Raw genomic sequence first — 12,826 nt, 5'->3', positions numbered from 1 at the left:
CCAGCCTGAGGCCATTCCTTCTCCTCCTGTCCCTGTTCCCTGGGATGAGATCCCAAATCCCCCCTGACAGGGATTGTGCAGAGCCAGAAATTCCCCCTGAGCCTCCTTTGCTCCAGCCTGAGCCCCTTCCCATCTCCCTCAGGAATTCTCCAGCCCCTTCCCAGCTCCCTCAGGAATTCTCCAGCCCCTTCCCAATTCCCTCAGGAATTCTCCAGCCCCTTCCCATCTCCCTCAGGAATTCTCCAGCCCCTTCCCAGCTCCCTCAGGAATTCTCCAGCCCCTTCCCATCTCCCTCAGGAATTCTCCAGCCCCTTCCCAGCTCCCTCAGGAATTCTCCAGCCCCTTCCCAGCTCCCTCAGGAATTCTCCAGCCCCTTCCCAGCTCCCTCAGGAATTCTCCAGCCCCTTCCCAGCTCTCAGGAATTCTCCAGCCCCTTCCCAGTTCCCTCAGGAATTCTCCAGCCCCTTCCCAGCTCCCTCAGGAATTCTCCAGCCCCTTCCCAGCTCCCTCAGGAATTCTCCAGCCCCTTCCCAATTCCCTCAGGAATTCTCCAGCCCCTTCCCATCTCCCTCAGGAATTCTCCAGCCCCTTCCCATCTCCCTCAGGAATTCTCCAGCCCCTTCCCAGTTCCCTCAGAAATTCTCCAGCCCCTTCCCAATTCCCTCAGGAATTCTCCAGCCCCTTCCCAGCTCCCTCAGGAATTCTCCAGCCCCTTCTCAGCTCCCTCAGGAATTCTCCAGCCCCTTCCCAGCTCTCAGGAATTCTCCAGCCCCTTCCCAATTCCCTCAGGAATTCTCCAGCCCCTTCCCAATTCCCTCAGGGATTCTCCATCCCCTTCCCAGCTCCCTCAGGAATTCTCCAGCCCCTTCCCAGCTCCCTCAGGAATTCTCCAGCCCTTTTCCATCTCCAAGATCCATTCCCCTGAGCACCTCCCCAGATTCCCCAGTGTCCACACCAAGGTCAGGCTGTGATCCCTGCACCACTGGGGATCCTTTCAAACCCACAGATCGATGGGGAAAATTCCCCCTGTTGAGAAATACCTCGTAAAAAACACTGCTTAAATTTGGAGTGGCAGATTTTCACTCACCTGCTCTGACAGGTCAAAACAAATTTTCCAGTTTGCATCAAGTCATGAAAAGGGGAAGTAATTAACATTATTATTATTATTATTATTAACATTGGTGAATTTTCCCTTATAGGAAGAATTCCCAGTGGCAGGGAAATCTGAAGCAGACTGGAGAATCAAGCCAGCTAAATCAGACAGAAATCCTGTGAGCAGACCCAGCTGTAAATGGGTTTCTCCATCTGCTGGGTCTTCCCAGCCTTTTTTTGTGCTAAAAAGGAACAATCAGGAGAGGCAAAAAAACCACCCAAAGACCAACATTTGGCCCTGGAGTTTGTGTGTGTGTGTAGCCACTACAAATTGCTGTGGTGGGGCACTGAAAAATGCAGCAAGAGGAAAAAAGGGGACAAATTCCTCACTCCAGCTTCAGTCAAAGCCCCTGATTGTAAATACAAAATTATAAATTATCAGGAGGTGAGCTGGGTCTTGCACCATTTCTTATTTGAAATAAGTGAATGTCCTGGCCAGGTTTCCCAGGAATACACCCCAATCCTGCTGGATTTATTTCTTTCTGCTGGAGCCAAGCAGGGGGTGAGGTTTGTGTTGTCCACTAGATGGCAAATGGTCACAGCTCCTGACATCTGCCACAGCCCAGAAATCAAACAGATTTAATCCTCTTCCCCAGGAAGTGAAAATTAGATACAAAAAAAATTAAAATAAATTAGGATACAAAGCATCAGAATTAATTCTTTTGGGTTTCCAGTCCAGTGGAATGGTTATTTTCAAGGAATCAGTGCCTTGGTTTGTTGCTTTGGGTGGATGGAAGCTTTTCCAGGTGAGGAACATCCCAGAACGTCCCAGAAACCAGGCCAAGGGGAACAGAACATATCTGTGATTTTTACTGCAATTGAGATCAAAATTAGTGAGGTGTTTGAGCCAGTTTCCCTTAAAAAAAAAGGGTGGAAAAGACAAAATTTGATATTCAGCTGCAGGGTGATCGAAGCAGAGAGAGGCTGCTGACAACTTAATTTAGCCACTGTAATTCCAGTTATTGAGTTAGAGAAAACAGAATGTAACACACTTTCATCTTTGAATTTTTAAAGCTAAACTTGAAAAAGTATTTTTTAATGAAATAATCTTCTCTGCTGTTACGTACAATTTGCTTTCCCTTTCTGATTCCAGCCCTAACATTAAATAAACAGAGCAAATATTAGACATGCTTGTCTAACTTTTCCTCATTTTGCTGATGTGATTACGAGCTGTTGACTCAGTCATTAATATCTCATGCTGAGATATCAGCTAACACTGCCAGAGAATATTCCATCTCTACTTAGCACTCAAGTTAAGAAATTCCATGTTATTAATCAAAATCCTCGACAAAATCATTTCTGCTGGCCCGAGTCTGGATTTTTTTTCCCCCCATTGTTGAAGATTAGGACTCCTCAGTTCTCAAACTGAGAAAAATTAAATTAAAAATTAAAAAAAACAAATTAGTGATTATTCCCAAGAAGTTTTTTCATGTAGGGCTGTGAGAGGTTTAAGTGGAGCTCTCATTAAGGAGAGGATGGGATCCCTCAAAAAGCCTGCGTGGACACGGAGCTGACAAGGGATTCTCAAAGGTTTTGTTCTGCAATCTTGTTTTTGTCAGTGTCACTGGAGCTGCCTAGAGAGTTTCCTGCAGTTTAACACCCACATGAATACCAAAGCACCACAGAATAACTGCGTGATGAGAGCAGGAATTTCAAAAATGGAAAATTCAAACTTTCTCTTGACCTTTTTCTGCCAAACTCTTCAGTGAAGGGAGCGTGATAAGAAGGAGCCTGCAGAGCCCAAACCCCTGGGATTCAACAGCAGCTCCTCTCTGTCCTTTGGTGCTGCTCTCACTTTCTGTGTGCAGATCTCAAATAGGAATTGATTTCTTTTTGATTGTGTCTCACCAGGTTTGAATGAGTAATTCATTCAGGTTTGAATTAACAAATTGTGTGACAATTAAAAGGTATTAATAAAAGGTATTACAAAATACCTTTTCTTAATAAAATAAGAGGTATATATACCTATATTTTAATTGATATAATAAATCAATGCTGGGCTGTGACTGTCTCATGAAAGGATGGAAGAATTTCCTGGGAATCCCAGGCAGAGCCAGAGGTGCTCCATGTCCTGCGGAGCTGGAAGGAATTCCCTGGGTCAGGATCAGGAGGAGGTGGTGTGTCCCAGTTTAAGGAATTCCCTGGTCAGGAGGAGCTGGTGTCTCCCAGTTTCAGGAATTCCCTGGATCAGGAGGAGCTGGTGTCTCCCAGTTTCAGGAATTCCCTGGATCAGGGGAACTGGTGTCTCCCAGTTTCAGGAATTCCCTGGATCAGGATCAGGAGGAGCTGGTGTCTCCCAGTTTAAGGAATTCCTTGGATCAGGAGGAGCTGGTGTCTCCCAGTTTCAGGAATTCCCTGGATCAGGGGAACTGGTGTCTCCCAGTTTCAGGAATTCCCTGGGTCAGGATCAGGAGGAGCTGGTGTCTCCCAGTTTAAGGAATTCCCTGGGTCAGGATCAGGAGGAGCTGGTGTGTCCCAGTTTCAGGAATTCCCTGGATCAGGATCAGGAGGAGCTGGTGTCTCCCAGTTTCAGGAATTCCCTGTCCCTGTGGCTGCCCAGCCTTCTCCCTTTCCTCCTTCTCCCTGATTTTTCTCGTTACACAGGCTGTGATGCAGTGCCACGCTTCTCTCCCCGATCCCTTTCAATAAATGATCCTTCCATTTTCCAGGGACATGTGAAATGGGAACAGAGCCCTTTCAATAAATGATCCTTGCATTTTCCAGGGATATGTGAAATGGGAATACATCCCTTTCAATAAATGATCCTTTTGTTTTCCAGGGACATGTGAAATGGGAATACATCCCTTTCAATAAATGATCCTTTCGTTTTCCAGGGACCCCTGAAATGGGAGCAGAGCCCCTGTGAGGAGCCCATTTATGGACAGGGAATCCAGGGCAGCCATGAACCACCACAGCACACGGGAATAAGGACTCGGGCAGATGCAGGAATGGAAACTAATTTTAGTTATTCCATTGCAAGCTCATCACACTGTCAGTGTCACACTCCTCTTTATCTCCCATCTCACAGCCAGCAGTTACCTCATGCCACAGTTATCTCCTGACAGGGACCGTTGTGGGGCGTTTTTGCACTAATTCCATCCCTGTATTTTGGAAAACCTCGAATCACATGCTGTGGGTGCTACAGCACGTTTGTATCCCTCTGCTGCTTCCCTGAAATGCTGTGACTGAGGTCCCTGATATTCCTTGACCTGAAATTCCTGAAAAAATTCAATAAAGGGACCAGAGAAACATTTTTTTCACATTTTAAAAGAAGCCTAATAGGCAGTAAAATTCATTGGTATTTAGTTAAAAGCACAGAGGATGAATTTTAAACAGGCACGACTTGACCGTGGCTGTTTGTGAGAGATTTGGGCAAATTGAGCAAGGAAGGAAATTGCAGAGGTGGATGGATGGATGGATGGATGGATGGATGGATGGATGGATGGATGGACGGATGGATGGATGGATGGATGGATGGATGGAACATAGAACAGGGAGGTTTAAATGGATGAATTTATTTATGAACCAGACCAGTTTTTGCCTGGGCACTGCTCACAATTTGTTGGAATTTGCACACAAAGGCAAAAAGCGCCGTTAATTTCAGCACGTGTCTTTGCAAAGTCATTTCTGTGTTCTCCACACCGTGTCCCTGAGTTGTTTGGGTTGATGTGACCCCGAAAACAGAGTCGCTGTTGGCCTTTGGTGTCTTTAATAATTTTTTTATTCAGCAGTGCTGTGATTAAATCAAGTATAACCGTGATTTGCCAAGGTACAAATGATGGATGAACGAAATAAAGATTTTCTGAATCATTTGCAAATACTCCAGCCATGGAATCATGGAAATCCTCGAGCTGGGAGCAGCTCAGGAGGATCACCAAGCCCCTTGGAGGATTTGATTGTCCTTGCTCTCCCTGAGCTCTCCTCCGCATCCCGGGCCTGTGGAAGCACCAAGAGCTCCTCTCCCGGGATTTGCGCTGCAGAACAGAACCTTCCCCAAAGAAATTCCTTCTGAAGTTTAACCTGGAAGAGGAAAGGCCAGAGGGAGCAGCTGCTTGGCCTCGGCGCGAAACGGGCGCGTTTTGGAGAGCGGCTCCACGGAATTCCCGCGCGCGGAGGGAAGCGGCTCAGAAGAGCCAGAGAGGAAGGGCAGCTCCTCTGCGAGGAGAAACTTGTCCTATCTCTGAGAGTCCTGCACTGAATGTTTACAAAACCCTCATTAAGGGAGAGGGGATGTGGAGATAGCAACAAATCTGGTGAGCAGCTTCCACTGCCCGAGATAAGAGAGGCAAGGCGGCCATAGAGGAGAGCGAGATCCAATTACCGAGACCTGGTTTTGGGGAGGGGGAAGGGGCAGACAGACAGGACGGATCACAAGCTCCAAGACAAGAGTTTCCAAACTTGTCATCCCCCCTGTGACACGAGCCAGCGGATAAAACCGCCACCGCGCCCGCACGAGAGGCAGCGCTCCTCCGGCGCGCTTGGAGGCCAAGCCATGGCTTCTGCTGTCCTCCAGCTCTGGGCTCTCCTCTCCCTGCTGCTTCACCTGGCAGCCTGCAGCCCCATCCTCAGCCTGGAGCACTCCTCTCTGGAGGAGGACGTGCCTCTCTTCGATGAGATCCTCTCCGAGCAAGATGGGGTGGATTTCAACACGCTGCTCCAGAACATGAAAAACGAGTTCTTGAAGACCTTGAACCTGTCTGACATCCCCCTGCACGAGTCGGCCAAGGTGGACCCCCCAGAGTACATGCTGGAGCTCTACAACAGGTTTGCCACGGACAGGACATCGATGCCTTCTGCAAACATCATCAGGAGCTTCAAAAACGAAGGTAAGAGCTGCTGATCTCTGGCAGAACGGACGGAGAGGAGAGGAGAGGAGAGGAGAGGAGAGGAGAGGAGAGGAGAGGAGAGGAGAGGAGAGGAGAGGAGAGGAGAGGAGAGGAGAGGAGAGGAGAGGAGAGGAGAGGAGAGGAGAGGAGAGGAGAGGAGAGGAGAGGAGAGGAGAGGAGAGGAGAGGAGAGGAGAGGAGAGGAGAGGAGAGGAGAGGAGAGGAGAGGAGAGGAGAGGAGAGGAGAGGAGAGGAGAGGAGAGGAGAGGAGAGGAGCGTCCCCGGAGCCGGTGGGAAATGTCCTGGCCAAGGACAGGGCACGGGGAGGAGGCCTTGGGGTGAGGATGGCCTTGGGAAGCAGCAGAGGTGGCAGAGCTCAAACCCAAACCCAAAACCCAAACCCAGCTCTGCTGAGTCCTTTCCTTTGCTCTGACACTTGGGGAAGGCGGCTCTGACACCAAGTGCCACTTCAGTGCCTCCATTTCTCTATCCCCACAGCGACACACATCATTTGTAACCTGATTTGTAACATCATTTCTAAAGCTGGTTGAGTTTTTAAATGGATCCCTTCAGTAATAGTTGAAATTAAGGCAAGACTGATCTTTACTCGCTGTTCAAAGTGGATTTTCTACCACAGTATTTGAAATATTTTAAAATTATGAACTTACCCAAGCACAGCTTTCTGTTAATGCCTTCTCATCCCCATGGCATTTGTAAAGTTTTCTTCCTTTGACATTGGCACACAGTCCAGAAAATACACAAAAAGAAGTGAAGAGGAATTTTTGGATAACCAATAGGTTTTCCTTTGAAGTGCCAGACTATATCCTAATAAAAACAAACAAACAAAACCTGAAGAAAGTTAATTATCAGAGAATCACAGAATATTCTGAGTTGAAAGGGATCATCAAATCCACCTCTCAAGTGAGTGGCCCACACAGGGATCAAAGTTATAACCTTGGCATTATTAAAACCCTGCTCCAACCAACTGAACAAACGCCCTTGTGCCATTTCCCTCTCTTTTTTCCTGTTTTTCCTTCCACATTCCCCTCATCTCAACGAGGGTGAAGCAATGCTGCAGCACCAACACTCAATAATTTGCCAATATCTTTTTGAACCAACACATTTTATGCTAAAAGCATTTTTCCAGCTAACCAATTCCAAGTATTAATCCACGTGGCAAATGCAAGAGCTTTGATCCAAGCTCAGCTGCCCAGGGGCACCTGTGGCTGCTCATGGGGCCTCCCTCACCCTCTAAATCTTTAATTACTGGGGTTAAAAACATGATTGCTTTTTCCCTCAACATTTGCAGTTTCAAAATGGGTGGAAATCACCTGAGTTTTGCAGGGCAGTGAGGTTCCTGGAGAGAATCCTGAATTTCTGCTCTGCCCCCATCTCCTCCAGGGCCAGGCACCTTTGGCAGCAGCAGATTTCTGCTGTCAGGAGGCTCTGCAATGTGATTTAAAGCTTCTTTAGGTCTCCTTTTCTCCAGTGTGGAGAGATTTCTCGGAGGGTTGGTGGCAAAGCTGTGGCTGGCAGTGGTGGCCCCTTGCTCACCTGGCTGTGCCTGTCCCTGCCCAGCAGGGATGAAGGCTCACCCGCAGGAGATGCTCTCGTTTTTGAAACAGAAATGGTGGGGAAAAGCTGCCAGGTGCAGTGTGGTAAAGAATAAAACGCTCTGTGGTTTTGGTGAGGCAAATCTGAAATGGTTCCACCTGCAGAAATCCAGGTTTGGAATGGCCCAGGGTGGCCTTTGCCAGGTGCTGCTGGGTCTCCTTCACAAGTTCTGCCTCAAATGGGAAAAACTCACCTTAAATTTCTGCCCCTTCAGATTTTCTCTCACCTCTCCCAGTCCAAACCAGCAAGACACACGAGGGGAGCACAGCTTCACAAACACAAGGAGTTTAAGGAGTGTGCAATTCATGTTTTCATGTGTCCTCAAAGTCTGGATAATTAAAACAGCTCTTTTGATAGAGAAATTAATTGCTTGGGGAGAAACACACCATGGAATTGATTTCTTCACCTGCTGAAAACTGGCATTAATCCCAGTTTAATTATTATCCATTAAATCCTTTATTTTAGAGGTCTAACAGGGGGTATGGTTGGAATTAACTCTTTGTTTTAACCCATGGACCAGAACAGTTTTGTTGTAGATGGGGCTGTAATCAGCGCTTAACACTTGAAATAAAGTTTGAAGAGAAATCTTTCTTTTTCTACCGACTCCAAATCTCCCTTCCCAACCCTCCCAGGGAAAGAGCAGGAGGTTTGGCACCTGTGAACTCTGCAGCTGAAGAGCAGAGTCAAATCCTGGCTGGGTGAGGGGTGCTCAGGGTCTGCTCCTGCCCTCCCACCTTTACCAACTGACAGGGAAATGGAAACAGAATCCCCCCTCTTTTTCTTTATTTTTTAATTTTTTTAATTTTTTTTTTTTATTTGAGAAGAGATGAAAGTGCAAAATTAAAAAAAAAAAGAAAAAAGAAAAAGATAAAGGCAGGTGCCTCAAACTGAAGTTCAACAGCACAAGTCACATGCTGGATCCATGGCTTGCCAAAGTGCATTGGTGGAGCGTGGCCAGGCCTTGTGGCTTTATCAGAGTCATTTTCCTACAAACACAGAGAAACTGAGGAAGGCAGAGATGAAGGGCAGTGCCAGGTCACAGAGAGTTTGCATCAATTGCAGTTCCAGCCTCTGTGTCCTGAAGGGAGGCAGCAAAAACTCCCCATGGACAGATGTGGGGACAGAAATGAGCTTTGCTGTGCAGCCACCAGCAGCAGGACAGGCTGGACAGGCTGGACAGACAGCCCAGGTGACACCAGCCACTGTCCCCTGTCACCTGTCCTGTCACTGCAGGTGCCCAGGACACCTGGCAGAGCTCACCTGGCTGCCCAAGGAGCCACCACCAGCTCACCCTGGAGTCACCCCCTGCCCTTCCTGATGGGAAACATCTTCCAAAGCAGCTTCTCCTCTGCCAGTGCTCGGCCCTGTCCGTGTCTGAGAGGTGGCAGAGCAGCAGGGAGCTCCTGCTGGGGCAGGAACACTGCAGCACACGTTTCATGTGTTTGCAGCACACCTTTCATGTTTGCAGCACACACATTTCATGTTTGCAGCACACACATTTCATGTTTGCAGCACACATTTCTTGTGTTTGCAGCTTTGTAGCACACACATTTCATGTTTGCAGCACACATTTCTTGTGTTTGCAGCTTTGTAGCACACACATTTCATGTTTGCAGCACACATTTCATGTGTTTGCAGCTTTGCAGCACACATTTCTTGTGTTTGCAGCTCACACATTTCATGTTTGCAGGTTTGCAGCACACATCTCTTTCATTTCCAGGTTTGCAGCACACACATCTCTTGCATTTCCAGGTTTGCAGCACACATCTCTTTCATTTCCAGCTTTGCAGCACACATCTCTTTCATTTCCAGGTTTCCAGCACACACATCTCTCGTGTTTCCAGGTTTGCAGCACACACATCTCTTGCATTTCCAGGTTTCCAGCACACACATCTCTTGCATTTCCAGGTTTGCAGCACACACATCTCTTGCATTTCCAGGTTTCCAGCACACACATCTCTCATGTTTCCAGGTTTCCAGCACACACATCTCTCATGTTTCCAGGTTTCCAGCACACATCTCTTGCATTTCCAGGTTTCCAGCACACATCTCTTGCATTTCCAGGTTTCCAGCACACACATCTCTCGTGTTTCCAGGTTTTGTCCTGCCCATTTCATGCTGGCTCCAGTGCCACATCCTTCTGCCTCCCTGCACCACTGAATGTTTTCCCCTGCTCATTAAATTGTTGCTTTGCAGCAACCTAGAAATGATCTTTAGGTTAATTTTAGGCCACACATTTTGAATATGTGAAACTTCCAGCTGGCAAAGAAGTCCCTGGAAAGCCTGGGGACAAAGGGAGGATCTCTAAATCCAGGTTTGTAGCATGTCTGAGATCCTGATGTCCTGACACATCTGAAATAACCTCAGCCCTTTTTCCACGTGCTGGGAAAACATTTTCCCGGATCTGTGCAGGTGAAGCCCAGCAGGGCTGACCCTCAGAGTGTGTCTGTGTTTCTGGATGGATTGACTCCTCTAAAACATTTGATTTTTCTCCTCTCCAGACTTGGATTCCCACCCCACTGGCGCTCCAGGCACTCGGAAATACCCGCTGCTGTTCAACGTCTCCATCCCTCACCACGAGGAGATCACCATGGCAGAGCTGAGGCTCTACACCCTGGTGGGGCAGGACCAGAGGCTCTACCAAGGGCTGGACAGGAAGGTGACCATCTTCGAAGTGCTGGAGGAGGTCCCCGCGGGGGCCAGGGAGGAGAGGAGGTTGGTGGCCCTGGCCTCCAGGCACATCCACGGCACGAGCAGCGAGTGGGAGAGCTTCGAGGTGACGGAGGCCACGCGGCGCTGGCGCCGGGCGGGGCTGAGCACGCAGCGCCTGGAGGTTCACATCGAGAGCAGCCGAGGGGAGGAGCAGAACGGGGAAGGGAAACTCGACATCGACATCAACTCCGAGGCCAAGCACGTGCCCCTGCTGGTCGTGTACTCCGACGACCAAAGCAACGACAGGAAGGAGGAGAAGGAAGAGCTGAACGAGATGATCGACCACGAGCAGCTGCTGGAGCTGGAGAACCTGGAGATCGGCAACTTCCACGAGCAGCCCGGGGAGGAGGCGCTGCTCCAGACGCGCTCCAACATCATCTACGACTCCACCGCCCGCATCCGCAGGAACGCCAAGGGCAACTACTGCAAGAAGAGCCCGCTCTACATCGACTTCAAGGAGATCGGCTGGGACTCGTGGATCATCGCCCCGGCCGGCTACGAAGCCTACGAGTGCCACGGCGTGTGCGCCTACCCCTTGACGGAGCACGTCACGCCCACCAAACACGCCATAGTCAAGACTTTGGTGCACCTGAAGAACCCCCAGAAAGCCTCCAAGGCCTGCTGCGTGCCCACCAAACTCGACCCCATCTCCATCCTCTACCTGGATAAAGGGGTGGTCACCTACAAGTTCAAGTACGAGGGGATGGTGGTGGCAGAGTGCGGCTGCAGATAGTAGCGGGGAACGCCGGCGTGGGGAGGGCGCAGGGGGGAGTATTTAATGATTCAGTCTGTAAATTTGTACATTTGCTATTTAATGAGGTTATTTAATGAGGCCTGTACAGATAATTGTGTGTTTGCTGGCACGGGGAATTGTATATTTTGTTCCATTGCCTCCTTCTCGCTGCTCTTCGCTGTCGGGATCGCCGCCGAGCCTCTCCTCCTGCCGGGGCGCGGAGCTGATGGCTGGATTGCTTGGGAGGGCTCTCGCTGCCAAATTCACAGAAATAAAGGCGTATTTTTGTACTTTATCAATGTTGGTTGGCATCTCCAGGGCTTTCCAGAGCTGTTCAAGATAAAGAGTGATGGGCAATCACACCTAGATTGTTCAGTGTCCTGTAATATCTTTATAAAGGTCTTTACGTGCTCGTTTCTTCTTAATTTATCTCTGTAGATCTTACATCCTGATCATTCTCAAGCTCCTGAACCACTCAGGCACAAACAAGGTGAATTTTTTCCCTTTTTTCTCATTATTTTCTTCAGTCTTTCAGTCAAAAGTGACTGGCAGGGATGATTTGGCATCTGGAGCAGAAGGGTGCAATTCCCTTTCCCATCTTCCTTAGGAAAGCAAATGTCCCAGGAGCAGTTCCAGGCATGGCCAGGACAAGAAATTCCCCCTTTGCTTTACAAAACCCCTCTGAGGCAGCTCTGGCTTTGCTGCAGCAGCCCTGGGCTGGCTCTCAGGGCCAGAGCTTTGGAGGAATTGCAATAAATTTCCCGAACCCTTGGAACCGAGGCAGCCAAAATTGCCCTGGAGATTTCCCGGAGCTCCCCCGATCCCAGCGAGTGAATCCCGTGAGCTGCAGCTGCAGAGTCCCAGCAGAGCCACACGAGCATCCTCCCATCCCCTGAGTGCTGAATTGTCCTCTCGGAGGGATGTTCCTCCCCCCAGAGCCCAGAGATGCAGTCACATGCCATCATGCCATGTCCCCACCACCCTTCTGCAACAAATCCTGCTGATAACGAGGTGTCGGAGCCGAGAAACAATAGACCCGTCACTTTATTTATACTAAGCTGCAAATTTGTCAGATTCTTGGGAAAGTGTAAGTGATGTTGACTCTTTTAGCCTGTACCAGAGCCTACTGAACTGTCCCCGCGTCTGTTTTACACTTTTAAGGGAAAGTTTTCTTCCCTGGGAGCGATAAAGGTCTTTGAAAGAATCACTCCAGCACTTCATGAACACCAAAGACTTTATCACGCACCAGCTAAAGCCAAACTCCCCCATTTTCACACCAAACACTTCTGTGCTTCCCATAATTTATTGACCTATTTATTGACCGCCTGCCTTTGTAATATAATGTAGAATACAGAATGTTTTATTTTTTGTGCTTGTGTGTAATCCCACTTGGATAAAAACCTTGTGCTGATCCTGCTTTTCCTGGAATTTCACTGTTTTGTGTGGCACAGAGAATGAGGCTGGAGGCTTCTTTTTCCTCCCCTGGATGCTCGTAAATCCCACACGGCTCAGTTCTCTCCTGGCTTGCAGAGCTGCTCCCTCTTGGCAGTGATTTCAGTGGGTTTCAGTGGAGTTTAGTTTATTTCAGTGGATTTCAGTTTATTTCAGTGGTTTTTAGTGGGTTTCAGTGGATTTCAGTGGAGTTTAGTGGAGTTTAGTGGAGTTTAATTTATTTCAGTGGATTTCAGTTGATTTCAGTGGGTTTCAGTGGATTTTTTTAGTGGATTTCAGTGGGTTTCAGCGGGTTTCATTGGATTTCAGTTATTTCAGTGGATTTCAGTGGATTTCAG

The 12,826-nt window shown here is 48.5% G+C and overlaps 1 protein-coding gene across 1 annotated transcript; it reads left to right on the top strand.

Annotated features, from left to right (window-relative positions):
- Nucleotides 1-5,498: 5,498 nt before the first annotated feature.
- Nucleotides 5,499-12,594, top strand: BMP10 (bone morphogenetic protein 10). Its single transcript, XM_058859433.1, has 2 exons — nt 5,499-5,978; nt 10,093-12,594. Exons 1-2 carry the CDS (start codon nt 5,645-5,647, stop codon nt 11,034-11,036), a joined length of 1,278 nt encoding a protein of 425 aa, XP_058715416.1. The 5' UTR covers nt 5,499-5,644; the 3' UTR covers nt 11,037-12,594.
- Nucleotides 12,595-12,826: the final 232 nt, after the last annotated feature.

The sequence above is a fragment of the Poecile atricapillus genome, chromosome 29 (assembly GCF_030490865.1).
Source record: "Poecile atricapillus isolate bPoeAtr1 chromosome 29, bPoeAtr1.hap1, whole genome shotgun sequence".
Classification (NCBI taxonomy): Eukaryota; Metazoa; Chordata; class Aves; order Passeriformes; family Paridae; genus Poecile; species Poecile atricapillus.
This window is presented reverse-complemented; position numbering and strand designations above follow the sequence as displayed.

Coding starts and splice junctions, on each gene's coding strand:
- BMP10 (XM_058859433.1), top strand. CDS start 5,645: ATGGCTTCTGCTGTCCTCCAGCTCTGGGCTCTCCTCTCCCTGCTGCTT. Junction 5,979..10,092: donor CAGGAGCTTCAAAAACGAAG/GTAAGAGCTGCT, acceptor TCTCCTCTCCAG/ACTTGGATTCCCACCCCACT.